The 27,242-nt window shown below is 47.2% G+C and overlaps 2 protein-coding genes across 2 annotated transcripts in view; one reads left to right on the top strand and one right to left on the bottom strand.

Moving 5' to 3' along the window:
- Window positions 1-7,645, bottom strand: part of TECPR1 (tectonin beta-propeller repeat containing 1) — a 41,062-nt gene extending 33,417 nt beyond the window's left edge. Inside the window, exons 1-3 of the mRNA XM_081839565.1 lie at window positions 7,166-7,645; window positions 3,026-3,258; window positions 1,236-1,418 (exon numbers count right to left, since the gene is read on the bottom strand). Coding sequence (XP_081695691.1) covers window positions 1,236-1,418; window positions 3,026-3,256 — 414 coding nt within the window. The 5' untranslated portion in view covers window positions 3,257-3,258; window positions 7,166-7,645. The remainder of the gene's footprint in view (window positions 1-1,235; window positions 1,419-3,025; window positions 3,259-7,165) is intronic.
- A 4,929-nt stretch (window positions 7,646-12,574) lies between these two features.
- BRI3 (brain protein I3) lies at window positions 12,575-27,130 on the top strand. Its single transcript, XM_081840146.1, has 3 exons — window positions 12,575-13,101; window positions 20,223-20,337; window positions 26,727-27,130. The coding sequence occupies exons 1-3, from the start codon at window positions 12,927-12,929 to the stop codon at window positions 26,857-26,859; spliced, it is 423 nt and encodes a 140-aa protein (XP_081696272.1). The 5' UTR covers window positions 12,575-12,926; the 3' UTR covers window positions 26,860-27,130.
- Window positions 27,131-27,242: the final 112 nt, after the last annotated feature.

Below are 27,242 nucleotides of genomic sequence, written 5' to 3'. Positions count from 1 at the left end.
ACTATCCCTCTAAGGCAGCCTTTCTCAACCTGTGGGTCCCCAGATGTTGTTGAACTACAACTCCCATCACCCCTAGCTAGCAAGGCCAGAGCTCAGGAATGATGGGAGTTGTAGTTCAACAACATCTGGGGACCCACAGGTTGAGAACCGCTGCCTAAGGCAAGGGGCAACAATAGCTTTGGCCTGGTGGGTCAAAGCCCAGTGCTGCGGGTGCCAGTCACAAAACAGCTGACGTAGCATGACAGCTTCAACATAGGATAGGCCCAGCCAGGGCAAAGGTGAACTGAGCAGCAGCTGAGACCAAATAGTCTCTTGTGCATTGCAGATTTTGAAGAGGGTATTTACGGGGACCTTTCGTTGGCCTCCTAGGTGATGTTGGTGGCCACAATGATGCCCACGGACACAATTTTTGCGGCCTGTCCTCTAAGGCTACAATCCTAGACATGCTCACTTGGGTGTAAACTCCACTCAAATCAGTGGAGACAGATTACTCACTATATTTCGCAGGGACCAAGTCCCTCTGAAATCAGTGCAACTTCCAAACAACCGCAGTTAACAAACTCTGCACATTTTATCTATTAATAACAGCAATGCACAGAACTATCGCAAGAAGAATAACACCATAATGAAGGTTGCTTGACGTCAATACGATTTGCAGGTACAAGAATCTTTTGTTATTATTTATTAAATTTGTCTACTAAAGCTAACGAGCCATCTGTTGCTACCCAAATCTAAGGACCTCCCGGCGCTGTTGGATTCCAACACCCACCATTCCAGCGACTGGAGGGTTAATCAGTTGTTAATTTGATTGCGCTCCAGCATCAGCATAAAAAGAGTGCAGAAGGGTTACAAGAAAAGATAACTGGAATGGTAGCAGTAATATTCCCAAAATGGAATAAGTAGTACTAGGAGACACAACCTTGCCGTGACGTCACAGACACTATCCAATAGGCGCCTATATAGCAGTGCAACTGCTGAGTCAACATAAGGCTGCTTGCTTGTACACTCACAGTTCCTGGGTAAACCTAGCCTTTGGAGATGCCCTGAAGGCCTTTGACCTAGTGGTCCCTGCTTTCTACTGCAAATAGCAGCCCCAGCTCAACGCCCCTTGGGTAGCAAGTATGAATGCAGCAATGTATTCTGGAAGCAAGACAGTAACCCCTCCCCTTCAACATTGCTCCCTCCCTCCCTCCTCGCAAGAGGACGTGGATCCCTTTTTGATATTTTGCACCTACCCCTTTCTCTGTGGGGTCCCCTCCAAAATTTTCATCCACATACCAGTCAGCTTCCCATTCCCAGTGAGGTGACGGCAACTCAAAGCTTTCGAGCATCTGATGCTTCAGCCCACTCACATCGCTCCACTGCCAGCGGTCACTGGGCAATAACTTCTCGCAGAAGCCAATCACGGGATTCCAGCGCTGCCAGGGAGTGAACAAGAAAACAATCACATATTGTACACTCTCTTAACCTCAGGTCCCCAGGCATTGCTGGACTACAAATCCCATTGTCCTCTGCTGGTGTGGCTAACGGCTAATGGACGATGGGAGTTGTAGTCCAGCGACATCTGGAGGGCCACAGATGTTTGACTTAGTTTGCCTCTGCCTGGAGAGTACATTTTGGGGCTCCAATATTCAACAGATTAAATCAATTAAGAAATCATTTGTTCAGCTGAACAAGTTGAACGGCTCAGGACTGCAATACTTCAAGGACCTCCTCTCCCCATATAAACCAACCCGGATTCTGCAATTATCATATGAGGTCCTCCTTTGTGTGCCTCCTCCATGTGAGGTGTGGAGTATGGCATCACGAGACTGGGCCTTTTTTGCAGTGGCTCCCCATTTGTGGAATGCAAAGATATACTCCAGGAAGGTTCGCCTGGCACCTTCATTAAACATTTTTAGGCACTAGGGGAAAACATTCCTCTTCAACCAGACCATTGGCTGATTAATATCCCACAGCCTTTTAAAATTGTTTTTTTTTGGGGGGGGTATTGTTTTGCTTTTTTCTGTTTTAACTATTTATTTGTGCTTTTATCCTGAATTTTTATCTTGTGAACCACCCTGAGATCAATATATACAGTAAATTTAAGAATCAACAATAAAAAGTACCCCATTAGTCGGCCAACAGATTTCCAGGATATATGCGCACAAACTGAATAGGCCTTTAAAAGTAAAAGCTTGAGTGAAGACTCCAAAATTATATAAGGGTGGATCTACACCCGGGGAGGAAACCTACTATAGATACCATAGTTACAAGAGGCCGTCTGTGGTTTCTGATAAACTTTCAAATAGCACTTAAAGACAAACTGCAACAAAAAACAACAACAGGAAAACATTGAAGGAATGCCAAATTAAAACCCAACACATTCTGCACTCAGATGTTACTGTACGGAACAAAGCATGAATGAGAAGCTCTGTTAGATATAGGGCAGGCATCTCCAGACCCACTGACCCGACTTGAATGTTTCTGCCTGGCTGGAATGTGTCCTTGAACTCTGATAATGCATTGTTTGGACAGAGGACAGAGAAGAATAGCGTGAATAACAGTGGGTGTGTGGAAACTAGCCTACTTTACTGAAGATAGTAATATTTACACGGTGGCTCCACCTAATTCTGCTGGGAAGCAACAGGCTTATTGCCCTCATGCTTTTGGGCTTCCCAGAGAAGAAGAAAAAGAGTTTGGATTTGATATCCCGCTTTATCACTCCCCGAAGGAGTCTCAAAGCGGCTATCATTCTCCTTTCCCTTCCTCCCCCACAACAACCACTCTGTGAGGTGAGTGGGGCTGAGAGACTTCAGAGAAGTGTGACTGGCCTAAGGCCACCCAGCAGCTGCATGTGGAGGAGCGGAGACGCGAACCTGGTTCACCAGATTACGAGACTACTGCTCTTAACCACTACACCACACTGGCTCTCTGACTGGTCACAGGATGCTGGAATAGACAGGGTTTGGGTCAGATCCAGCTGGGCACTTCTTAGCTTTAACCGCTGGCTTCTATTGTGGGCTCAGTCCTTTCCTTTGCATACCTGATTCTCGTAGGTTTCTTCCTGGTACCGGATGGGGACGTCGTTGGAGTGGATGTAAACGTAGACCTGGTGGTCGCACGCAATTCCCCAGCAGCACTGCTTGACGGCAGAAACCCTCTTGAACTCCAGCTCCCCATCTCTGCAGAGTTCCCAGTACTGGCCGGCGGTGGAGAGCGTGTAGACGCGGCCGAAGATATCGACCGCCCACAGGAGAGAACCGGACGTGCTCATGGCTGGGAAGGCAAAGGGAGAGGGAAGGAAGCACAAGCATGGAGGCCGGATCCAGTTTCTTTGAAGTCTGCCCCTTTCTTCAGGCTGACCGTTGAAGGCTGCGGCTTGTAATGCAAAAGGCTTAAGGGTAAAATCCCATACCTACTTAACCTGGGAGTAAGTCTCACTGAACCCAGTGGGACTTACTTTTTGAGTAGGCAGGTATTGAAATAGAAATATTGAAATTGAAATACCGTATTTTTCGCTCTGTAAGACGCACCAGCCACAAGACGCACCGTTTTTGGAGGAGGAAACAAGAAAAAACATATTCTGAATCCCAGAAGCCAGAACAGCAAGTGAGATCACTGCACAGTGAAAGCAGCGACCCCTCTTGCTGTTCTGGCTTCTGGGATAGCTGTGCAGCCTGCATTCGCCCCATAAGACGCACACACATTTCCCCTTACTTTTTAGGAGGGAAAAAGTGAGTCTTGTAGGCAAAAAATATGGTACTTTATTGTCACTTGTACAACTTGTATACAGTGAGATTACACGAGCACCCCCCACTCAGCTCTCTTAGTCTTAATTCCCCTTGTTTACTGACGCACACCCACCCAACCCAAAACTCAGTTGCCCTGTTGTTATCTTTTCATTCAGCAGCCTAACAGCCCATGGATAGAAGCTGTTCTTTACCCTGTTGGCACAACTAATCATGCTTCTATATCTTCTGCCCAAGGGCAGGAGATCCAGAAAGTGCCGGCCAGGGTGTGAATCATCCCTGAGAATTTTCCTCACTCTCCTGAGGCAACGTTCTTCCGCTATTTCATCCAGAGGATTCACGGGACAGCCCATAATATCTTGTGCTGTATTCACCACCCTCTGTAGGCACTTCCTATCAGATGATGTCAAACCAGCGTACCACACCGTGATGCAGTAGGAAAGGACACTTTCTATTGTGGACCGGTAGAAGGAGATCATCAAATGTTGATTGACATTGTTCTTCCGCAAGACTCTGAGGAGATGGAGTCTCTGTTGGGCTTCCTTAACCACTTGGGTTGTACTGATTTTCCAAGTAAGGTCTTCACGAAGATAAACTCCTAGGAATTTAAAGGAAGAGACTCTCTCCTTGCAGGGCAAGGCTCTACAGTGCTACATGCTAACACTGGTTGGGCCCCACCTTTTCTCTCAGCCCCCCCTCTCTTTCCATACCCAACAGACTATCAGGGGAGGGTCAGACTGCTCTTGCCCAAGGTCTGGCCTGACTACTTACAGTGACTTTTTAAAATTAGTCCAAGTCTAATTTCAATATGTATAGGCAGGGCTTTTTTATTTCAGCGGGAACTCACAGGAACTCAGTTCCAGCACCTCTCAGCTGGGCGCCATTCCCATTTTAAGACAAGGCGGGAGGCGTTCGTGGTGAGTACCAGCACCTCTTTTTCTAGAAAAATAGCGCTGCATATCGGATTGCAGCCCAAGAAGATTGAAGAAACAAATGAAATAAATTAATAAATGTGTGCTACCGCCTTTACAACACAGTCCTAAGCGTGCTGACAGATAAAGACATTCATACAGAAATCCATGGGCCCTTGGAAGTGCATTTAAGATTTGCAGCCTTATTTTTGGTCCTACAGGGAAAACGGTAAGTTGGAGTTCATCGAGCTCACTGGTTTTCAACTGTCAAGTTTGGACCTACTGCCCCATGGTCTGACCCAAGGATTCTCCCTCTTGTGTAATGCTCTCCCCAAAGAGGCCTTTGTTATATTTCTTTAGGTGCCAGGCAAAAATGTTCCTATTCTCCCAGGCCTTTGGCTAATTAAGCAATCTATGGCCTTTTAAACTGTGTGTGTGTGGCAGTACTGTTTCTGTTTGTTACGTGAAAGTTGGAGGGCGCCTTATATGCCTCCTTTCAGCAACTCCTGCAGACAAGCTGTTGCCAAACGTCTTGCTCTGTTTTCCTGTGGACGGCATCAGCCGGACCAAGAGGGGGGTCTCGTCATCTGGGCAGCGCAGGACCCCCATATACACTGCCCAGGCCTGCGCCCCAGGGAGGTCACTTCAGAGCTGCCAACACAGAGATTTGGCTTCACCCCAGGAGGTGCATCCCATTGTCTCTCGAGACAGGCAGATGCCAACAACCATGTATTTTTGTGTTCTTATATCGTAAACCATCCTCTGATCTTTGGATGAATGGCAGTATGGGAATTAAATAAATTCAATTAATTTAATAAATAATAATAAATAATAAAGAAGTAGGTAACAACAGTAGCACTAACACAATACAAATACAGTGGTACATTGGTTTACGAACTTAATCCGTTCTGGAAGTCCGTTCTTAAACCAAAGGCATGCTTTCCCATGGCAGTGGGGGACTCAATTTACAAAAGGAACATGCTGAACAGGAAGCGGAACATGTTCTGCTTCCAAGGCAAAGTTCACAAACCAAAACACCTACTTCCGGGTTTGCAGAATTGTTAATCCAAGTTGTTCATAAACTAAGCTGTTCTTAAACCAAAGTACCACTGTATATGATAAACATTAATAAATGGATCCCCAAATGCAAGGGGTCTGAAAATGTTGCAAGCTACCATTTTGTTCAGCCATCTACACTGTGTAGAATCCATAATGCAGGTTGCAATTCCAGGATCCTTGACAGATTGGTTATCAAGCCTTTGTTTAAATACCTCCAGTGACGGAGAGCTCCACCTTTCTAACCAGGAAACTTTGACACTGTATTTAATACCCATTTGATTCAAGCCTTCAACTGACCTGAAAATAATACCAGACTTGGATTGGAGAAGGTTCAAGTGCCCACTTAGTCGCAAATTCACTGGGTCACCTTGAGCAAGCCACTACGTTTCATGGCCTGTAGACTACCTCACAGGATCATTGAGAGTATAAAATGGGGAGAGGGGAACCAATGGATTCAAGTAACAAGAAATCAGATTCCGACTCAACATCAGGAAGAACGTTCTGACCGTAAGAGCTGTTAAGACAGTGGAAGGTGGACTCTCCTTCCTTGAATGTTTTTAAGCAGAAATTGGATGGCCACCTGTCATTTATGATCTAGTTGAGATTCCTGCATTGCACCAGATGACCCTCAGGGTCCAACTCTACAATTTGATGACTCTATAAAATGGAATCAAATCTATCTGTGGGCTTCTGCTTTGGGCTCCCCATGGGCATCTGGTTGGCCGCTGTGAGAACAGAATACTGGACTCGATGGGCCTTTGGCCTGATCCAGAAGGGTCCTTCTTATTGGCTGGACTGGCCCTCTGCAATGTACGCACCTCAATAACCTTTGGAGAAAGAATGCCCAGAGGGTGTAGGGAGAAGAGGGGCGCTGCGTTGGTGTAGGGAGAAGAGGGGCGCTGCGTTGAGATTGCAGGGACCAAACCTGAGACCGAGGGGCAGCCCCAGGTGATGTCATGGGGAGGTGGGACCAGGAGATGGGGGTTAATTGGGAAAGAGGGTAGCAAAAAAACCCCAACAACCCTCCCCAATGTCTATGCTACAATTTGCAACCGGCTCCTGCCAGTCTGAAGCTTGCAAGCTTCATGCACGGCCTTCTTGATTTTTATTAATTTATCATCATCATCATCATCATCATCATCAATCGCGTCCCCGCCCACCTGGAGATTCAAGCCCCTCCACCTGCCGCCTGGAGGTGGCGAGGCAACCCTGGAGCCTTCAGGCCAGACCCTGCTGCTGAGAAGGCACGCACCGGGCGGCGCTGTCAGCTGCCACAGCAAACGAGCCGTCGGAGAGGTCATGTGCCATTGCATCTCTGAAAAAGCAAAGCTCAGCGACCACCATAAGAAAACCGAAAGTTATGGCCGCGAAGGGGCCCGATACGAACTGCGACCTACGATGGAACATCCCAGCCAAACCCGAGAAGCTCGCCTATTAGACCCGCTCGGGCTCTAATCTCCTTACCTGAACGTCCAGCAGGATGGCCGCTTTGGGCTTTTCCTCCACGTCTTGCGCACCGGGAGCGGCAGCGGCGGCAGCAGCAGGAGACGCGCGCAGCTCCGGCCGCTGCCTCCACCAGCAACCGCAAGCTGGATGGAGGACGAGGAAATCCGGGCCCACAGGAGCCGCCCGCTCATTGGCCGAGAGCGCGAAGCCCTCCGCTGCTATTGGCTGCGGCCGGAATCAGATGGATACATGGCGTTCTATTTTCCTGCACGGTGTTCTATCTCCCCCCGCGTCGTAAGGCGAGCCGTCCGCCCTCCCACGACCGGCTGCTCCCGTATGACGCCAAGGGGTGTGCGCATGAAGGGTTTGTGGTGGCCCATCTGGCTCTCGGGTTTTTTCCTCACTTTCTCTTTCCAGTTTCTGCAGCTAGAATAAAAAGAGAAGTAGGAAGGAGTTGGCTGGGAGGGCTTATTGCTTTTGCCTGCGAATATGTTGCGTGCTTTGTTTTGTGCTCTTATGTTGTAAACCGCCCCGCGATCCTGGGATGAAAGGCGGTACAGAAATTGAATAAATAAATGAATAAATGAACGAGCCCTCTGACTGCTTATTGCAGTTATCCTTGCACCCATTCACCCTGCATGGTAGGTTAGGCTGTGGGAGGCAGTGTACTGGACCCCACGGTCACCCAATGAGCTTCATGGCTGAGTGGGGATTCGAAACCTGATCTCCCTTAGATGGTATAGCATGGGACCCAGGGTCGTGAGTTCGAGTCCCATATTGGGAGAAACAATTCCTGCGTTGCAAGGGGTTGGATTTGATGACCACCCAACTCCACAATTCTATGATTCGGGACGCAGTGGCACTGTGGGTTAAACCACAGAGCCTAGGATTTGCCGAACAGAAGGTCGGCGGTTCGAATCCCCACGATGGGGTAAGCTCCCGTTGCTCGGTCCCTGCTCCTGCCAACCTAGCAGTTTGAAAACACGTCAAAGTGCAAGTAGATAGATAGATACCTCTCCAGCGGGAAAGGTAAACGGTGTTTCTGTGCGCTGCTCTGGTTCGCCAGAAGCGGCTTAGTCATGCTGGCCACATGACCCGGAAGCTGTACGCCGGCTCCCTCAGCCAGTAAAGCCATACCCCTCATTGGCTTTCTCTGGCACTCTCTCTGAGGTTTTGCTTTGATTCTGCCCAGTGTGACTGCGTCTTTGCTTTCTAATAACACCTCTTTTGTTGGCCTGCAGGGAGTGGGATAGAGAAGGCACGTAGAAACAAGTCCAGTGTACAAAGTTATTGGCCCTGGAGTGTACCTTGCAAGGTTGCCTAGAAGAGAAGGAGGTCCCTGGGCTGAACCAGGTTTCCCTACCCCAGTCAAGGACGATGGGAGTTGTAATCTGACAACATCTGGAGGGTTACTGTTTCCCCACCTCTCACTTAGGGCTTTTGAACTAGGGAGGTGTGCCCAAGTCTTTGTGGAAAAGTTGGGTTCTTGGGCAGGATTTGGAAGAAGTGAGAGAGGTCGCATCTCACAAGCTTTGTTGAGAGAGGCATCTCGAAGTCTGGGGAAAATTAAATGCACTTTGGTTCCTGCTCATAGCCCCCTGTTCGCCCTGTTCATAACATCCCAGTCACTGTTTTCCACCTCCACACACCGCCCTACACTGTTCTGTGTGACTGCCAAGTAATTTAACTTCACACAAGGTTGAATAAGGAGGGGGGGAAAGGATTCCATTTGATAATCCATCGGCATGTGACCAGATGGCAGCCGCCTCTGAAAGCAGAATTGATACTGTCTCCCCGCCCTTTCCTTTCTAAGCAGACAAGGCTGCTTTCCTTGAAATGAGAACATTTCCTGCTGATGAAAGATGACAAAGGACGAGCCTGTCTAAAAAGGGTATGTGTGTGTGTGAGATGGGCTTAAGGAGAGACCCATAACTCGGCAGGAGAGCATATGCTTTGTATGCTGAAGGTTGAATCCAGCGATGCATCCAGTTAAAACAGATCAAGCAGTGTTGTTGTTGTCGTCGTTTAGTCGTTTAGATGTGTCCAACTCTTCGTGACCCCATGGACCAGAGCACGCCAGGCACTCCTGTCTTCCACTTCCTCCCGCAGTTTGGTCAGACTCATGTTTGTAGCTTCGAGAACACTGTCCATCCATCTCGTCCTCTGTCGTCCCCTTCTCCTTCTGCCCTCCATCTTTCCCAACATCAGGGTCTTTTCCAGGGAGCAGTAGGTGGGAGCAAAAATTCATATTCCTGTTGCTCTGGAGGGCTGCCAGTCAGAATAGACAATATGGGGCTCCCTGCATTGCAGGGAGTTGGTACTAGATGGCCCTCGCAGTCCCAAATATTTATTGTACTTCTGCAGAACTTAGGGTTCTGCCAAGCATGCCGATTCTGGTTTCTCAGTGCTCTGATTCGGGCTCAGTTTCTCCAGCCACCTTCGCTTGTTACTTGGAAGAGGAAGGATGGCCTCTAAGAACAAACTTACAGAGAACAGGTGCAGCAAGGACTATTAGTCATGAGAGCTAAATAGAGCCTACATGCTCAGAGGCTGTATATCTGAACAACATATTCTAGGCATGTATAATGGGAAGTCTTGCATTTGGGCCTGCTTGTGAGCGCCCCCCAAAATATGTGTGAAAACTTGGACTGCAAGGGGATAAAGGGAGGGAGTTCAGCTCTTCTCTCTCGTGTGACTATACAAATGGACTCCAGATGCTCAGTTTATATGTGAATGGGGCAGACACTTGAATGAGCAAACGTTGCTCTCTTAATCACATCTGCTTTTGTCCTGTGAAAGGCCACTTTCTCAACTCAAACCACATCAACACAATTTTGCAGACTGCAGCTCACATTGGTTCTAGCCAATAGGGAGGATGGGAGGTGCTACCCCTTCTGACTCAAAAGAATCAAAGGATCATAGTTGGAAGGGACCCTGAGGATCATCTAGACCAACCCCTTGCAATGCAGGAATATGCAGCTGTCCCTTACGGGGGATCGAACCTGCAACCTTTGTGCGATCAGCACCGCACTCTAACCAACTGAGCTATATAATGTGGCACTAGTAATATAAGCCATTACTTGTTTGCTAATTGCATTTATAGCCCACCTTTTTCTCCAAGGAGCTACAAGGTTTTCCCCTTCGAGTCCCACAACAACCCAGTGAGGTAGGTTAAGCTGAGAGCCAGCAAGCTCCATAGTTGAGTGGAGATTTGAACCCTGGTCTCCCAGGTCCTAATCTGTTGCACCACACTGGCTCTGTTGCACCACTGAGCTGTTACGTTCTGTCTCTCTATTGGACTGCAACATCAGTAGATCAATTGGCTAAGATTAATCCATTATTTTCTGTTCAGTTAAAAAGGGTGGCGTTAATTAACCGAACATTATTTTTTAATTAATTTGTGGTTTTAGTTAATCACAAAGGACAGAATGCCTCTTTTGAGATGGGGACTCCCTCCTAGAACACCCCTCCAAATGCCCCTGCTACTGAGTTGTTAAATAAATAGAAATCTTTTTTTTAAAAAAGTGAATTTACTTGTGCACAAATTTATAGAAGTTTCATTGATTACAACTCACTTGGAATGAAAACCATTCTGCGATATTTTATTTACAAGCTGGAAGTTGACAACTACCCCTAGGAATAAATAAATAAAGTATAAAACTCCCATGGGTGAATTGTCTGAAAGCGAGAGACAGACCTTGATACAGCTCTTTAAAAAAGCCATTTGAGAAGGAAAGGAAATGTAAGTGGGGGGGGGGGGCAGAGGCACTGAGTTAATAGGGAGCTAATTGTTCTTTAACCTTGGGGAATAGGACACTGTGTGCTCTTCTGGAATATATGGAGAGGGCAGAAAGAAACTGCCAATGGTGGGGGCTCCCAGGCATAAGTGGGGTCAGCACCTCCCCCCCCCCCCGAAGAGGCCTTCCCCTACCCCCAGCTTCTTGGGATAATCACAATACAGAAACAAAGCAGGTGTAGCCTTGTGCCAGCCTGGAGTTCCATTGACAGAGGACTTCACCAGTTGAATGTCAACCTGTCAGACAAAGGTCCAGACTCTGTCAGGAATGATGGGGGAGCGGCTAATATGAATGTGGTCCCCCACCCAGGCAGCAGAGCAAAGGGGGGGGTGTTTCCTGTTCTTGCTACAGAGAGTTACAAATCAGCAAGGTGCAGCAATTCTCTTCATCTGAAGATGCAGTTTTGAAGCTGCACCTGTTGAATTTCACCCTGTTTTGCAAAGGCACAGAAGACTTACCGGGAAAATGGAGAGAAACGAAAGGAAGACGGTGACAGACCTGAAAAGGTACCCACTTCCCCAGCAGGGCACAACAGAGAAACCTGAACCTCTCCTTGAAGAAGTGTACTGTGGTTTTAATAATAATAATAATAATAATAATAATAATAATAATAATAATTGCCCATCTGCCCATCTGGCTGAGTTTCCCCAGCCACTCTAAGGCAGCTCCCAACAGAATATTAAAAACATGATAAAACATCAAACATGAAAAACTTCCCTAAACAGGGCTGCCTTCAGATGTCTTTAAAAAGTCAGAGAGTTGTTTACAGTGGTACCTCAGGTTACACACGCTTCAGGTTACAGACTCCGCTAACCCAGAAATAGTGCTTCAGGTTAAGAACTTTGCTTCAGGATGAGAACAGAAATCGTGCTCTGGCGGCGCAGCGGCAGCAGGAGGCCCCATTGGCTAAAATGGTGCTACAGGTTAAGAACAGTTTCAGGTTAAGAATGGACCTTCAGAATGAATTAAGTACTTAACCCGAGGTGCTACTGTATTTCCTTGACATCTGGTGGGAGGGCGTTCCACAGGGCGGGCACCACTACCGAGAAGGCCCTCTGCCTGGTTCCCTGTAACATGGCTTCTTCACAGTGTCCTGTGTCCCACCCCCCAACATAAATCCTGGCTATGCTAGGAGTAAGCAGTGCCACCATGGGCATAGCCAGGAATTTTGTTTGGGGGGGGCAGCTTTTGCTTTTTTTTTTTTTTTTTAGGGAATCATAGTTGTTGAGTTGTTTTTTTTAATGAAACCACCCCATAAAGAGGACATGGGGGGGGGGAGGCTACGCCCATGAGTCCCACTACATCCCATAGGCCTTAACCTCTGATCTAATTAGACTGGCGAGGGAGAATGCGCCTCCTTTCGCTTATTTCAAAACGTGGCGGCCTGCCAGCCCTTGCCCCACCTCCGCCCTCCTCCTGCCCCTGAGCTGGGCGGCCCCCGCCTGGCTCTCACCCGGCCCTGGAACCCCCTCGGCCAGCTGCGTAAAGAGAGAGAGTGCGCGCGCGCACACACACATGCATGCGCGCCGGGGCGTCTCCTTTAAGAGGGGGTTTCCCTGCGCCGGCCGGAGTCTCCGCCGGGGGAGCCTCCCCTTCCCTCCTCCTCCTCTTCCTCGGCGTCACGTGAGCCCGAGTCTTGTGACTGGCCTGCGAGGAGCGAAGCACATTGCCGCGGCGGGCGTGCCGTGCAGCTCGGGAGTTGCGCGGGTGCGTTCCTGGCGCGGGTGGGCAGGATCCGTCCATGCCCAGGGGGCGAAGGCGGCTTGCTGCTGCTGGAGCTGCCGGCTTAGCGGGGCGAGGCTGCCTTCCCTTCCCGCCCTCCCTCCCTCTCCACCCTCCTGCCGTGCGCTCTCCGCCTCTACTCGGGCTCGGAGAGTTGCGCGCCCCTCCGCGCTCTCCCGCCTGCCTTGCGGGCTTCTCCTCGCGGCTGATCCCCCGGCGGGGGCGGCCAGGAGCAGCCTCCTCCTCCCCCTCCGAGGATCATGGACAGCAAGCCCCTCCTCCAGGATAGACCCCCGGCTTACAGCCCCGCTAGCCAAGCGGGCGCCGGCTACGAGTACGGGCCGAACAGCTACGGGACCATCCCGGCGCCCCAGCCCGGCTTCCAGCCGCCGCCGCCGCCGCCGCCCTACACCTACCCCACCGGTCCTGGAGCTGGTAAGCCGGGAGAAGGGGGAGGGGGGGCGGGCAAGGAGGATCTGGGTGTGGATTCTGCGGGAGGGGCGTTGAATGGAGAGGATCACCCCCACTCCTGAACCTGTAGGAGTGAGGCAGGTTTCAGAGCACTGGGAGATGGGGGGCTGCAGCCCCACAAGGCGCCGGGGGGCTCGCCTGTCTCCATCCACACTGCGCGCTGGCGGCCGCAGCAGACAGAGGTTTGGGGTGGGAGGGGTGTGGGTGAAGGAGGGTCACGTGGTCAGGGCAGGAGACAGACTTGACCCTCCCAGGTGCTGGGCGCCCAAGTCAGGCTAAGTGGGTAGTTCTTGCGATAGGAAACGCGGCTCTTGTTGCATGTTGTCAGCTGTCAAGCAGGAGAACTTTTGCAATGTCGAGAAGGGGAAACGGGATTTCAGGGTTATGCAAATCATCAAGCCCTACACTTGAGGAAGTTTCCTGCCTTAAAAAAAATAAAAAAATGAAAAGTTTGGGTTAGGAAATATTTTTCTTATTCTTGGATCAGTTACACCTTATTTAAAAATAAAAGTACAGTGTTACTTCAGGTTAAGTACTTACCGTATTTTTCGCTCTATAACACGCACCCGACCATAACACGCACGTAGTTTTTAGAGGAGGAAAATCCGTAGGCATGCCACCCGTAGGCATTCCCTCCATAACACGCACAGACATTTCCCCTTACTTTCTAGGAGGAAAAAAGTGAGTGCTATGGTGCAAAAAATACGGTAATTCGTTTTGGAGGTCCGTTCTTAACCTGAAACTGTTCTTACCCTGAAACACCACTTTAGCTAATGGGGCCTCCTACTGCCGCCATGCTGCCGCCACGCAATTTCTGTTCTCATTCTGAAGCAAAGTTCTTAACCCGAGGTACTATTTCTGGGTTAGCAGAGTCTGTAACCTGAAGTGTCTGTATCCTGAAGCGTATGTAACCTGAGGTACCACTGTATGCAAGAGTGGGGACTCGTATACTGGTTCCCAGGAATGGTAGTTTTCTGTAGAAAGATTTATTTATTAAAGTAATATTCCGCCCTCCCTCCCAAAGGAGCCCACTGTGGCAAACACATCAACCTTAAAACAATACAGTAAAAAGTGCCAGTTATTTCACAACAACATACTTTTCTAGATAATAATTTTAAGGCTTCAAATTTAAGATTTTAAACAGTCCAGAAGCTATTACATGAGAAGTAGGATTTCTTCCAGTTTCTGTTAGAGCTCCCAAGCTAAACATTCCAAGGGTTGTTTTTATATTTAAAAAAGCAAGCTGTATTTCCTGCCTTAAAAAGGCAGCTCAGAAAGGCTTGTCTGCTTTCCCTTTCTGTTTTCCCTGTTAAAAATTGGATAGTGCAAAAATTCAGCCATCCCGGCTACGCTGATTGAAAAGGCTTCCAAAACAGTTTAAACATTTAATATGATTTTTTTGAATAAAAAGTTTAATACTGTCTGGGGGAATAGTAGGTACAAAATATATGTAATTTAGATACCTCCCACCCCCCACCCCCGTACGAGAGAAATGCTTTGTTTGTAGCTCTTTACATTGCACATATGCCAGAGCCTTGTAAGTTGGTGAGACTTGTTAAACAAAAGGAACCAGAGTTGGAAGGTTGTGAATTGAACTTGAGTCTCCCAGAATTGAGTCTTGAGGCTTCCTAAGAACCTGCGTTGTTTAGGTCAGGTTCCGAATTACGATAGTCTTTTCTATGGTGGTAGAATTCCACTCACCCTCTCTCAGCAAGGCTTTGTTATGGTTTATTCGTCCAACAATTCTATTTTTTCCCCTTTCTCTTTTTTTTAAAAAATAATATTTATTCAAATTTTAAAGATTACAAAAAGAAAAAAGAGAAAAAATAAAAATAAAAAAGACAGAAAAAATACAATCAATCAAAAAAAGAACAAATCCAACCTTTACATAGCTTTCTTTCCTTTACTTATTTCCTTGACCTCCTCACACGTCCCATTTTTGTATTCTAATTCAAATTGTTATTTCAGCAAATCCTTCCAATCTTGTTTTTATCTTAATAATTTGTCTTAATATACTATAATTTTACATTCTCTCTTTCACCAATTCATTTTTACTTAATCCTTTATGTCATTTCTGCCAAAACCACATAATTTTCTTTTTCCAACATCTTTCTAACAATCCTTAATTTTACAATATTTTTGAAGATAAACTTTAAATTTTTTCCAATCTTCTTCCACCAACTCTTCTCCTTGGTCCTGGATTCTGCCAGTCATCTCAGCCAGTTCCATGTATTTCATCACCTTCATCTGCCATTCTTCCCGGGTGGGTAGATCTTGTGTCTATTCGTCCAACAATTCTAGAGAACTCTTAGAATTCTAGAATCTTCTGGGGGTCCAGATTCCGCTGGACTAGAGCTCCCACCAGCCCTGTCCATTGGCCATACTGGTTGAGGTTGATGGGAGTGGGAGTCTTAACAGGCTCACAGGTTCCCACTACCTCTGATCCCCCTTACCATTGGTTCCTGGTCATGATGGCTGCACTGAAACTCTGGGTTCAGAGGCAGCATATTTTTTATTTTTAGCAGGGACGGGGAACCTCAGGTCCAGGGGCCAAATGCGGCCTTCCCAGCCTGTCGCGGACTGGGTTGGACACAGAGGAATGGTGGGAGGAATCACCAAGGGAAGGAGGCTCAGAGCCTGGGGCATGGTGGTGGGACAGCAATGGGTGGTCAGAGGGAGAAGAGGGAGTTGATAGGGTTGCTGGGAGTTGTAGTCTACAATGTCTGAAGGGCCACTGGTTTTTAAAAGTCCCTAAAATGGCAGAGATAATATAGTTTGGTGTGGAGCGGGCTATTTAGCTGGCTTGCATTTTTTCCCTTTTTATAATTTTATTTATAGTTTCCGTTTATATACATTTCAATGCGCATGGTGTGTAGAGCGCTTCTGTGCATGTGGCAAAACCCAGAAGGTTTGCTGCTTTCACAACCCGAAGTTTATGTTACCCGAGCGTAAGCCGAGGTTCTACTGTACTTGCTGGGGGAGTGGGGAATGTATTCAGCCCCAACCCCTCACCCCAAAGCACAACATATCTGAGACTTGTGTGCCTGTAAGAAGCATTTTTTCCTTGATGGAAACATCAGCTTCAAGGAAAGGTTGTCTTGTTCCCTTGCAACAACTCATAGCCACAGTAAAAAATAGCCCAGGAAAGGGTGCTTTGGGACAAAAATTCCAGTTTGAGTTCAAAGGGTGATGAGCTCATGTTTCTTTAGTAATCCTGTGGGAAGTTCAGCTTGCGGTTAAGGAGGATGGATGGATGGGAAAAACGTTCTGAAATCTGAGTGACCTGAGAACTGAGGGCTGCTCACTCCCTTCTGGGGGGCCGCATGCTACTGTGGGTGGGGTGAGGGGCAAGAGTGGGTTGAGCAACGAATGTCCACCTTTGTACAGGCAAGGAAGAGGAATTACCAGAGTACAGGGGGCACAGTCGTCAGGCAAAGTGACCTGAAGGCCAGAATGGCTTGGAGCGATCTCTGTGGAGAGAGCGAGCGACTGTTAAACCATTTTGAGTACAGTGGTACCTTGCTTCCCAAACTTAATCTGTTCTGGAAGTCCGTTCTAAAACCAAAGTGTTCTAAAACCAAGGTGTGCTTTCCCATAGAAAGTAATGCAAAAGGTATTAATCCGTTCCAGACTTTTAAAAACAACCCCTAAAACAGAAATTTAACATGAATTTTACTACCTCTATGGTTGTTCTGTTAATGGCTCTCTTGGCTTTGCAGCTTTTATCCATTTCTGCAGTCACACAATCAGTTAATCAGTAGCTGAACTGGGTTCTATGCTATGAAACTGGGTTTGTCACTAAAAATTGAACAAAAAAGCCACAAAAATGCAAAAAAAGCAAAAACAAAAGCATCAAATATAAGCTCCAAATATCTAATCGGAAGCAGGGTACTCAAATCAGAAACGGAAAACTCAAACAGGAAGAGGAATACTCTAATCAGAAATGGAGGACGAAAAATGGAACATGTTCGGCTTCCGAAAAAAAGTTCTCAAACCAGAACAGTCACTTGTGGGTTTGCAGCATTCAGGTTCCAAGTTGTTTGAGAACTAAGCTGTTTGAAAACCAACATACCACTGTATTGCCACTCTGCCATATTTGACAGGCAGACGGGGACAAAGCAGCCTCGCTGGCCAAATGGACCTCACTGGTGGGCCTAGTTAGGCCTGTGGATTGAAGGTTCCTCACCCCTCCTTTAAATAAAATAAATCTTTCTAATAGGGAACTTGGGTGGTGTGGTAGTCAAAACTGAGGGGAGCTGGCAAAGAGGCTTGAGGGCATCCTGAGGCTTTCGAAAACCTACTTTTAAAAAGAAATTCCAAAGACGGCATGAAGGGCGGTATACGAATTTAATAAACACTCTTTTAACACCACTGAGCATGTGCCATGCCCATGGAGGGCAGAGCAGGCTTCCCCAACCTGGTGCCCTCTGGATGTTGTTGGGCTCCATACTCCAAGCCACCCCAGCCAGCATGCCTGGTGGTCAAGCAAGATGGGAGTTGTAGTCCAGCAAACATCTGGAGGGCCACAGATCTTGGCTTCCAATGTAGAGTGATGCTGATAATTAACCTCCATGGGAGGGTGTTATTTGGGGGTCACAGCGGGTAAATGAGTTTAATTCCAGGTAGCCCCACATGTCAATGGCAATGTCTGATGGCCACGTGACAAGCCCCAGGGCTGGGTGTGAAAACACACGCAGAGAGGGCTTTGAGTAGTGACACCTGTGGCACAGCCATCTTGCCTGTGAGATCCTGGGTGCATGATGTTTTTTAAGCAGGAGGAGGTGGGCTGTTTTTTTAATTATTATAAAGCACTTACCCATTTTCTTGGCTGGGAACTGGGACCCTTGGCTGAGTTCTCAAACTCTAGGTTTTCTTTTGCCATTTCCATGGTGCTAAAGTATGCTCTTTGAAGTTAATAATTAGCCGAGTGTACGTCCGTAGGCCTGAAAACTGAGGAGAACTGAAACCTAGGAACAGTTTGCTATTGCATATGGTGAATATTAAGTCTTATCTGGAAGACTTTGTCCCAGTTCCATCTTGATGAATGCATGAGAGCGTGAGTGAGTGCCAGGAAGCACGTGAGAGAGAGAGAAAGAGAGAGAAAGAATGAATCCACAAAAATACCAATCCATAAAGATTTATCAGCTATGTGGTCACTTGGAAGCAAGGCAGGGGGAGGGCCCCACTGTCCTATTTATTGCCTGTGTTAACACAGATCTGTCCTTCACTTCCCCCACCCTTGGCTCATTTAATCATTTTGGAAAGCTGACTTTATTCAATAGATAGGAATGCCTGAAATAGTGTTTTTCAATAATAAAAACACTCTGCGTTCAGACATCACACCGAACCATAGTTTATTTTTTGACAGTAATATTAAATATTACTAGTAATAATTAAACACAATGTGCGGTACTTCTCACATGTTATAAGTTACCTTCTTTAATTTATGTAATATACAGCGTCAGTTTATATAAATATTTTTATTTCATTTTTATTTCATTGGATAGTGGGAACGCAGGGGGAGATTAATTATGGTTATGAAATAAAAGAGTGAAGATTGGGTGCAGCAACGGGATGAATTTAAAAACAAAACAAAAAACAAACTACCACTGAAAATGGGGCGGGAAGTCAGTAGAACAAAAGAAAGAATTATTCATTGGAAATTTATGTGAAATTTTTAAAAATTTAATAAAATATATATTTTTTAAAAAGAAAGCGTTGGTGTTCGGAAGGCATGGGGTGAACTGTAGAGCAGCATTCAGAAAATGCTTATCAATTTCTGTAACTAATAGATAAGAGAATTCAGGAGAGGTATGTCTCTACATGCAAACCGTTTCTGTTTGCTTAAAGTCTCTGAACAGTCTCTTTTTGCATGCTCCCCCCCCCATAAAAAACATCAGCTGACTGACTTCTCCACTGAGCAAACAAAAATGTGACTTAACCTGAGTCCAGACTCTGAAAGAGTAATGTTCCCAAGAAAAAAAGAGGATTCTCCTTTAACTTTTGCAACCACAACACTAGTGCTCCCTGTGTCTGGCAACACTATAGTGAGGGTAGCCATCTGATGGGTCCCAAACCCTCAGTGAGTTAGGGGCGTCGCCTGCATGCGAAGACATGCGCAGGTGGATTGAGTGGATGAGACCAATAGTGGGTCCAGTGGTCAATAAGGCAGTTTCCGCACGTGCTGTGTAGGGGGGAAGATGGAACTCGTCTACCTGGGAAGGCAGCCCATCTAGGAGACGGAAAACTCTGATCCTAAATCTCCACTGCCTTGGCAGAGTATCTTCAGGAGAAGAAAAGTCTAGGGAGTGTCATCTTCTTTGGCGATCACTCATAGCCAAGTAAGATTGTCTTCCATAAACATGGTTTTAACAATGAGTCCACAAGTGACTGTGGAGGCCAATTCTGGATCCACACGTCCTTCCACAGTGGGGACATTGGTTTCTGCGCGGGAGTTGATCACAGTGTGGCTTTGCCAAGCGTGCCTTCCTCTTACTTGGTATGTTTCTCCCTTGCGTCCTGAGTTTGAGTGTCTTCAGAGCCCATGACACCTTTGGTAAAGGCTGTTCTCCAACTGGAGCACTTGCAGGCAAGTGTTTCCCAATTGTTGGTGCTTATACTACATTTTTAAGATTTGCCTTGAGAGAGTCTTTAAACCTCTTTTGTTGACCAGCAGCATTACGCTTTCCATTACGCTTGGGAGTGTAAACTCTACACAGATCCGGAGTGGAGTCCCTGAGATGGTTGGATGGCACCTTGTGTGCCTCCTCCTGGCAACTCTGGCAGCCAAGCTGGTGCCAAATGTCTTGCTCTGCTTCCCTTTGGACCACACCAGCGAGGCTCAGAGGGGTGGGTGAGTCTTGCCATCTGGGCAGCCCAGGACCTCCATACCTATTGCCCAGGTTTGCACCCCAGAGAGGTCGCTTTGGTGCTGCTTAACACAGCGGTTTGACTTCACCCCCGGAGACACAGTCCATTGTCTCTCAAGGCAGACAGATGTCGACAACTATGGCCTTGCCTCTTACATTTCCAGAATGTTTTTAAAGCAACTTAACGTGCTCCTTTTCTGCTTCTTCCCCCACCAGGATATGTTGTGCCTTCGGGTCCACCTGCGCATAACTACCCCAACACCACGTACACGATAATCCAGCAACCTCCCACCACATCCGTCGTTGTCGTTGGCGGCTGCCCAGCTTGCAGGTATTATGACCGTTCTCATTTCTGTTACACACCTTCTCTCTTTTTAAGTCCATGTGAAACTGGAGTGAGGGGTGGGGAGGCTTGCAGCAAGAGAGATAAGAGTCTCTTCCCCTTCATTTTTTTTAAAATGAAAAAAGGAGCATTCTTCTTGTCAGGAAATGGCTGCTGTGCGGGTGTGGCAGAACACAAAATGGCTGCTTCCAGGGTTCCTTGGACAGATCCTTCTATTGGACCACAGACCTGTGTGGCTTGTCCTGTTTTCCAGTAACTAGCCTCCTGCCCTCAGGTGGCAGTGGAAGATTTTTGCTTTTCACCAGTGATTCAACAGCCCACCCAGTCTGCTTCTATATGTGTCGTAGACCCCAGGTTTCTGAAAGACCTCCTCCTGCAGAGACCCTTTTGGGAGTTAAGATCAGCAAAGTGGACCCTCTTGGTAGTTCTTACCTCCCTCAGACGTTTGGTAGGTGGTGATCTGAGAGAAGGCATTCTCTGTGGCAGCCCCTTGTTCTTGAATTTCTCTTCCTCACCCCGAGGTGTGCCTGGCACTCTCACTATACAGCTGAAGTTTGTGCCTCTTTATGCTGGCCTTTGGCACCTGAGCTGTATATTTTTTGGACCCACTCCAGTTGTGATCATAATGAACTGTTTTAATAAATACAAGTGCTAAGTGCAATAGGGATGTTGTATTATTATAACAGTAGTTCGTTTTGCTCCAGACACCAAATAATCCTTTCTCTCGGGGGAGCGAAATGTCTCAGACCAGGCAAGTATGTAACTAGACTTTGATGGTTCCCCAACCATTGGCCAAATTGACTGGGGCTGGTGGGAGTTTTATCCCAGCACTCACAAGCCCCCCCACCCTTGCCTGGACCAACATGTCAAAGCTGCTGAGCAAGGAGCAGCTTGCACCAGTCAAGTCCTTAGCCAGCGGATTCCACGTTGCAAAGATCATGACTTTAATTGGCTTATTTGTTAGCAGCGTTGAAAAGCAAGGTCAGGGTGTTTTTCGAGACCAGAGGCAAAAGGCCAAGCACGCCTGGAGTATCCACCCTAGTGATAAACTGACCACTTTGTTTTTTATTGTATTATTACTTTTTTTTCAAACCTACCTTCTGACTTTATGTTGTCCACTGTTGTCTTTTGCATCTCCTTAACCCAGAAAATGGCAGGAGTAACATGACAAAATTCAAGGCAACATCCTGGATAGAAGTTCTTCCGTGCCATTTTTGTGGGGGAGCAGAAGCAGACATGTGTGGAAATGGATGCCCAACATTGCCCAATGAAGTTTATTGTTCTGTCATACCATGCCCACTGGCGTGAATGAAATGCCAGTGTCTTGGTCAGAAAGCCACAGTCCCATAACACAACAGGTAGTGCAGTGTGAAAAGAACATTAGAAACAGGACAGAGGTGCTAGCATTATAATCAGGAAAACGAACACAATATTTCCCTATGTCTTAATGTGCCATAGGTGCAAAATGCCTGACTGGCTGTGAAATATTTTGGGGGGACAGACTTGCCGCTGACATTGTTTTATAATTCTTCAGTTCAAAGTAAAAGGGAATTTGGAGAGGAACACAAAATGTTGAATGATCTTTGTCGGGAAGTATCAAGAGGGTGTTGTTGTTTTTGCAAAGGATAGGAGGGAATCACAAGTGTCATGAGATGAACTTTGTGGAGCCAGAGGGTGGGGAACTTGTTTACCCCTCAGATATTGCTGGACTCAGACTCCCATCATCTGGGGCTTTTGGACATGCTGGCTGGGCCTGATGATGGGAGTTTGCTTCCAACAGCACAAGCTGGGAAACAGATTTCTCACCCCCTGTTGTAGAAAGAAGGCATCTCTTTTTCCCTTGTGGCTGTATGGAGTAAAGAGGTGAAGAGGAGAGGGCTGTTGGTGACTACTAGCCATGATGGCTGAGAGCAGGATGCTAGACTAACCAGATAGGCCATTGGAAGCTGCTTTATACAGAGTCAGACCATTGGTCCATCTAGCTCAGCACTGTCAACACGGACAGGTGGCAGGATTTCAGACAAGGTTCTGTCCCAGGTGCTCCCTGGAGATGCTCAGAACTGAACCTAGGATTTTCTAAATGCAAAGCCGATGTTCTGCCTCAGAGCCACAGCTGCTCCCCAGCCCACAGGGACAGCAGAAGGAAGGAAACCTGAAACAGATGGAGTGACTGAAGAAAGAGGGGAAAGGGAGTAGCCCCCTCCCCACTGCCAGCCGGAGGAAGCTGGCCCATTGGGCCAAGTGGGGCGCTGCCAACCCCCCCACCTGTCTGCTGCTTTACCTACTTCTTGTCCAAGAAGTGGCACTCCTCCTTAGTGTTGCTCTTGTGGAATTCATCAAGGACAGAACTAGAATTAATTGCCTCTGCCTTCTATTGGCTTTGCTTGGGCTCCTTGCCTTCTGTCCTGCCAGTCTCTTTGGGCATCATCCTCCCTGGCTACCAGCATGTGGCCCCTGACGGATCCCCCCCCCCCCCGGAATGCAGTCCTTGATAGAAAAGATTCCGCTCTTTCGGTGTGGGAGATGCTAACTCTGAGAACATTGTCACTGGCTTGGCAAAGGGGCAGTAACATTTGACCAAAGGTGTTGCGGACAACTATTTAATAAATCCTAATAGTTCACCAAGCAGCAGCAGCAGCAGCCAGGCAGCTTAAGTGAGGGCCCCTGCTTGTGGTATAAATAAACACTGCCTATTTTTAGAGCCTCTGGGAGTGGCGTGGCTTTAAGCCACAGGAAAGCTGCTTAAGTTCTCCAGGCAAACTCTTACTTTATAGCTAAGATTAGCCTGTCTTTAAATGAAGCCTGTTACTGTCCCCTTCCTAGCTTCCCCTTCCTTCATTATCTGATCTTAAGAGGCAACTCCCATGAAGGAAACGGTGTGCTATTGGTGTTTCCAAAACTCTATATGGGTAGCAGTGAGCTAAGGCAGTATCCTGACTCCTGCCCTGCCCATGGAAACAGGCACTAACTTGGAGGATAAGGCTATCAAGGGCTACTAGCCATGTTGGCTATAGGCTCTGCCTCCACAGTCAGAGGAAGGAGGGTTCTTGTGCTCAGATCCTGCTTGAGGGACGTCTTGTTGGCCAATGAGAACATTATGCTGGACCAGATCCAGCAGGGCTCTTCTTGTGCAAGACAGAAATCTCCATTGAGGCAGACAAAAGATGCACGCTCAGCAAGAGGTAATGAGTCACGGCAGCTGCTGTGCTCAGGCTAGATGGCAGGAAAAGCGAGGCTAGCTGGACTGGAAGCAGTGGTCTTGAGTTGAAAGAGTCCAAGATCAGGGCAAGGAGGTCAGAACTGCATGGAAGCAGCAGAGCAGTCCCAATGGGTTGGCACACCCACACACCCAGCTTTTGAAGATGAGAAAAGTGTGCTTGCTCCTGCAGTGTGCAGATGCTCATTGCAACTGTTCCCAGCGGCAGAAGCGTCTCTGGGTCCTGGTTGAGTTGTCAGAGTCCTCCTCTTCGGACTGTGGTCGTTCCACCTCAAATGATGGGCCAATGCCCTTCCTGGATCCTGTTGCTGTGCAACAGGGAGATGGGAGTTCTGTTTCCCCAAGCTGGCAGAGCCACATCCTGGAAGAGGGAGGTACCCACCTCCTCCAGCCTCTGTTCTTGGGACTCAGCCTCCTCCTTTATGCTTCCTCCTGTATCCTCTCTTTGCCCATCTCAGCCTGTTTCTCTACTGGTGGCACCTTGAGACTCAAGACAGGCAGGACAAGGAGTGGGGAGGAAATGTTCAGCCTACAATTAAGCAGTGGGAAAGCTGCAAACAACTACCAAACACAGTGTTCATTGGGCAGCACCCTCAGGCTTCATGTCTAGCCCTTGGCAACCTGATGTGCTCCAGATATTTGGTCTGCAAATCCAGTGAGCCCTGGCTAGCCTGGTTGTGGGATGCTGGAGCTGCTGGGTTGGGGCTGGTGGGAATTGCAAGAATAATTAAATTGGTTTCACAAAGTCTAAAATACCCATTCTTGAAACTCTGAAAAACCACAAAATGACTGGGTTACACCACAAGAAAAGCTTTCCTAAACAAAAATGTATCCGGTAGGCACCGAAACATAATCACACTAGGCTTCTGTCTGATTTTGGCTTGCAGTTGAGTCCAGAGAGCTGGTGCTGCAACACTAAAAGCCTGGTTTCCAGTACATACTTTAAGTCAGTGAGGGGAAGGGGACCTCATGGGTATCAGGGAAGGCCTCTCTGGGCACATCTGCACCCATGGGCAGATTTTATATGAATCTGTGTCCCCCTTTTTTGGTGTGATGCATAAATGGCTGCCCTACTTCAGCAGCAAAGGAGCAATGCAGCCTGTTAGGGTCTAGGACAAGGGCAGGGATCCTTTTTCAGCCTGAGGGCCGCATTCCCTTCTAGGTAGTCTTCTGGGGGGCCACGTCCCTATGGTAGGCAGAGCTTGAGACAAAAGTGGGTAGAGCAGATAAACTTTCCCTTTTCCGAAACCTAACCTGGGGTAAAATCCTAAAAAAGGCTCACAACTTTAATCCTAAAAAAGGATAACAACTTTGGTCGGCCCTCACGGCCCTTCACTTCATCAAATCTGGCCCTCTTTGAAAATGGTTTGGATACCATGGACCTTCCACCTGCCGCTCGTTCTCCCAGTGTCTTTTGTCAACTGTGTGCCATTGTTCTGTGTAGCTTGCTCTTTTCATCACTGGAGAAATGGCAAGAGTCCATTGCTGGCAACTGGCCCCTGCTGAAACACATTTGCATCTGCATTTCAAGGTCACTCCAGTTCCCTTTCTTTTTCTCTTTGGCTTTTATTGCACATGTGATTGCCAAAGGACGCCCACTGTTTTCGTGAAATCAACACTGCTCCACTTCTGCTCTTGAGAAAACTTGGCAGAAAACTTGTGACTTTTACCCAGAGTAAAAATGCTGAGGCTATCTCTTTCCCCATCTGAGCAGATTCTGAGTGCCTAGAACTCTCCCCTGCCCCCCACTATGAAAATCCAACAACCCCCCCCCCAAGAGGGATCTGTTTCTTCTCCTGAGACATCAGTGAAGGGTGAGCTTTCTGTGTGACTGAAGGAATCTCACACGGCTCTTAAGAACGGCTTTGGAAAAACACTCTCTAGGAGAGGTGACCTCTGTTGGACTGGGAAGCAAACGAAGAAGTTGCCAAAGGAAATAAGCTCATTTGTTGGTGCAGATGAGAAGCCTCTCTCCCCGTTTGTCGCACATATTACGTAATGGGCTATTTGGGGACAATTGCCACATCTCTTTTCTTCTCCGTCTCCCATCCTAAAGTTAAACATGCAGAATAAGCCTTGGTAATGTCTGACTGTCCATGAATTGCTTCTAGTCATGTCTGGAAGGGCGTTTCTTCAAAACATCTGGTCTGGCAGCAGAAGCGCCCGCCTCTTGACCAAAACAAGGGAGATCTTTTATCTCAGTTTCGAAAGCTATTGAATGCTAAGTCATCAAAGGGCCTCTTGGCTAAAATACAGTGTTGTTTCGTAAGGGGAGGGAGCATGGGAATTCAAAAGCAGTTTTTAAAAAGTGCTGCATTACTGTAGTCCATTAACGTTTCTGACTCCAAGAAATAAAATTTTAAACCAAAGGGTTTAAACACATATTTTTAAAAACTTGATTCTTTAGGTTTTATTTTGATTTGTATTGAAGGTTTTATCTGTTTTAAAATGTGCTGTAAGTCAGTGCTTTTCAAAGCTAGCCAATGTGGTGGACTGGCAAATTCCCCACCCCCCCAATGTCCCATGGACTGATACCATATTTGGTCTCTGAAGCATCCCAGCCAACCTGGGCTGCGGTGGAGTTGTCAGGGACTAGCAGCTAGTGGTTGTTTGGGGACCACCACTTTGAGTAGCGCTGTTTTAAGTTAGAATTGTACCTTGGTTCTCGAACGCCTTGGTACTTGTACGTTTTGGCTCCCGAACAGCGCAAAACCGGAAGTGTTCTGGTTTGCGAACTTTTTTTGGAAGCCGAATGTCCGAAGCTGCTTCCGATTGAGTGCAGGAAGCTCCTGCAGCCAATTGGAAGCCGCGCTTTGGTTTTTGAAAGTCAAATGGACCTCCGGAACAGATTACATTCGAGATCCAAAGTACGATGGTATTTGTTAAGCAAAGGTCTTTGTGTAGCTAAAAATTCAAAAATTAAGTTGTGAGCTAGCTTTGAAGATGAGTGTGTGGAAAGCAACTTGTTGGGATAGTTTATTTGAAAACATATTTCTTTCATCTAAGAGACATTTAAAAAGTGCATGGAAGCTTTATAGACTGTATTGCTGCAAGAGGCTAATCTTCAGAAAGTTTGTCATTCTGTCAAGCTTGGTGCTCATTTTATACATTTTCTTTTTAAAGAGCAATTATAGCAACTTACTTTTTCTCTCTCTTGCAGAGTTGGTGTATTGGAAGACACATTTACCTGTCTCGGTGTCTTTTGTGCCATCGTATTCTTTCCTATTGGAATTCTCTTCTGTCTTGCATTGAGGCAACGAAGATGTCCTAACTGCGGTGCAACGTTTGGTTAAGGGATCAACACAAATAGGCTTTTTGGAAGCTGTAACTATTGTAGTACCTTTTTTCTAATGTAAATGTCATGTACAATCAAGTTTATGCTTCAGAGATGATTTTGTAAAAGTGTGATGAAATTAGTCTGTCTCTTTCTCTTCTCTTGCATGCGAAACTGATCTATGAGCATGTGTGTGTGTGTGTAAGACACAAATCCACCCCCACCCCCCCGCTTTCTGTTTAAAATGCACCTTTTGGAAATTTAAATAAAAGTGGGTTTTTGCAACTTCACTGGGGCCCAGCTCCTTCCTCTAAAGAGAATTAAAATTTAGTAACGCCAGTGCAAACCACCACAAGCTAAGGTAGGCTTGTTCCATTAGGCATCTTTGCCTAATAAATGCAG

Source organism: Podarcis erhardii (genome assembly GCF_964252035.2).
Source record: "Podarcis erhardii genome assembly, chromosome: 14".
Taxonomy (NCBI): domain Eukaryota; kingdom Metazoa; phylum Chordata; class Lepidosauria; order Squamata; family Lacertidae; genus Podarcis; species Podarcis erhardii.
The sequence above is the reverse complement of the archived record's forward strand: the minus strand, read 5'-3'. Positions and strand labels throughout refer to the sequence as shown.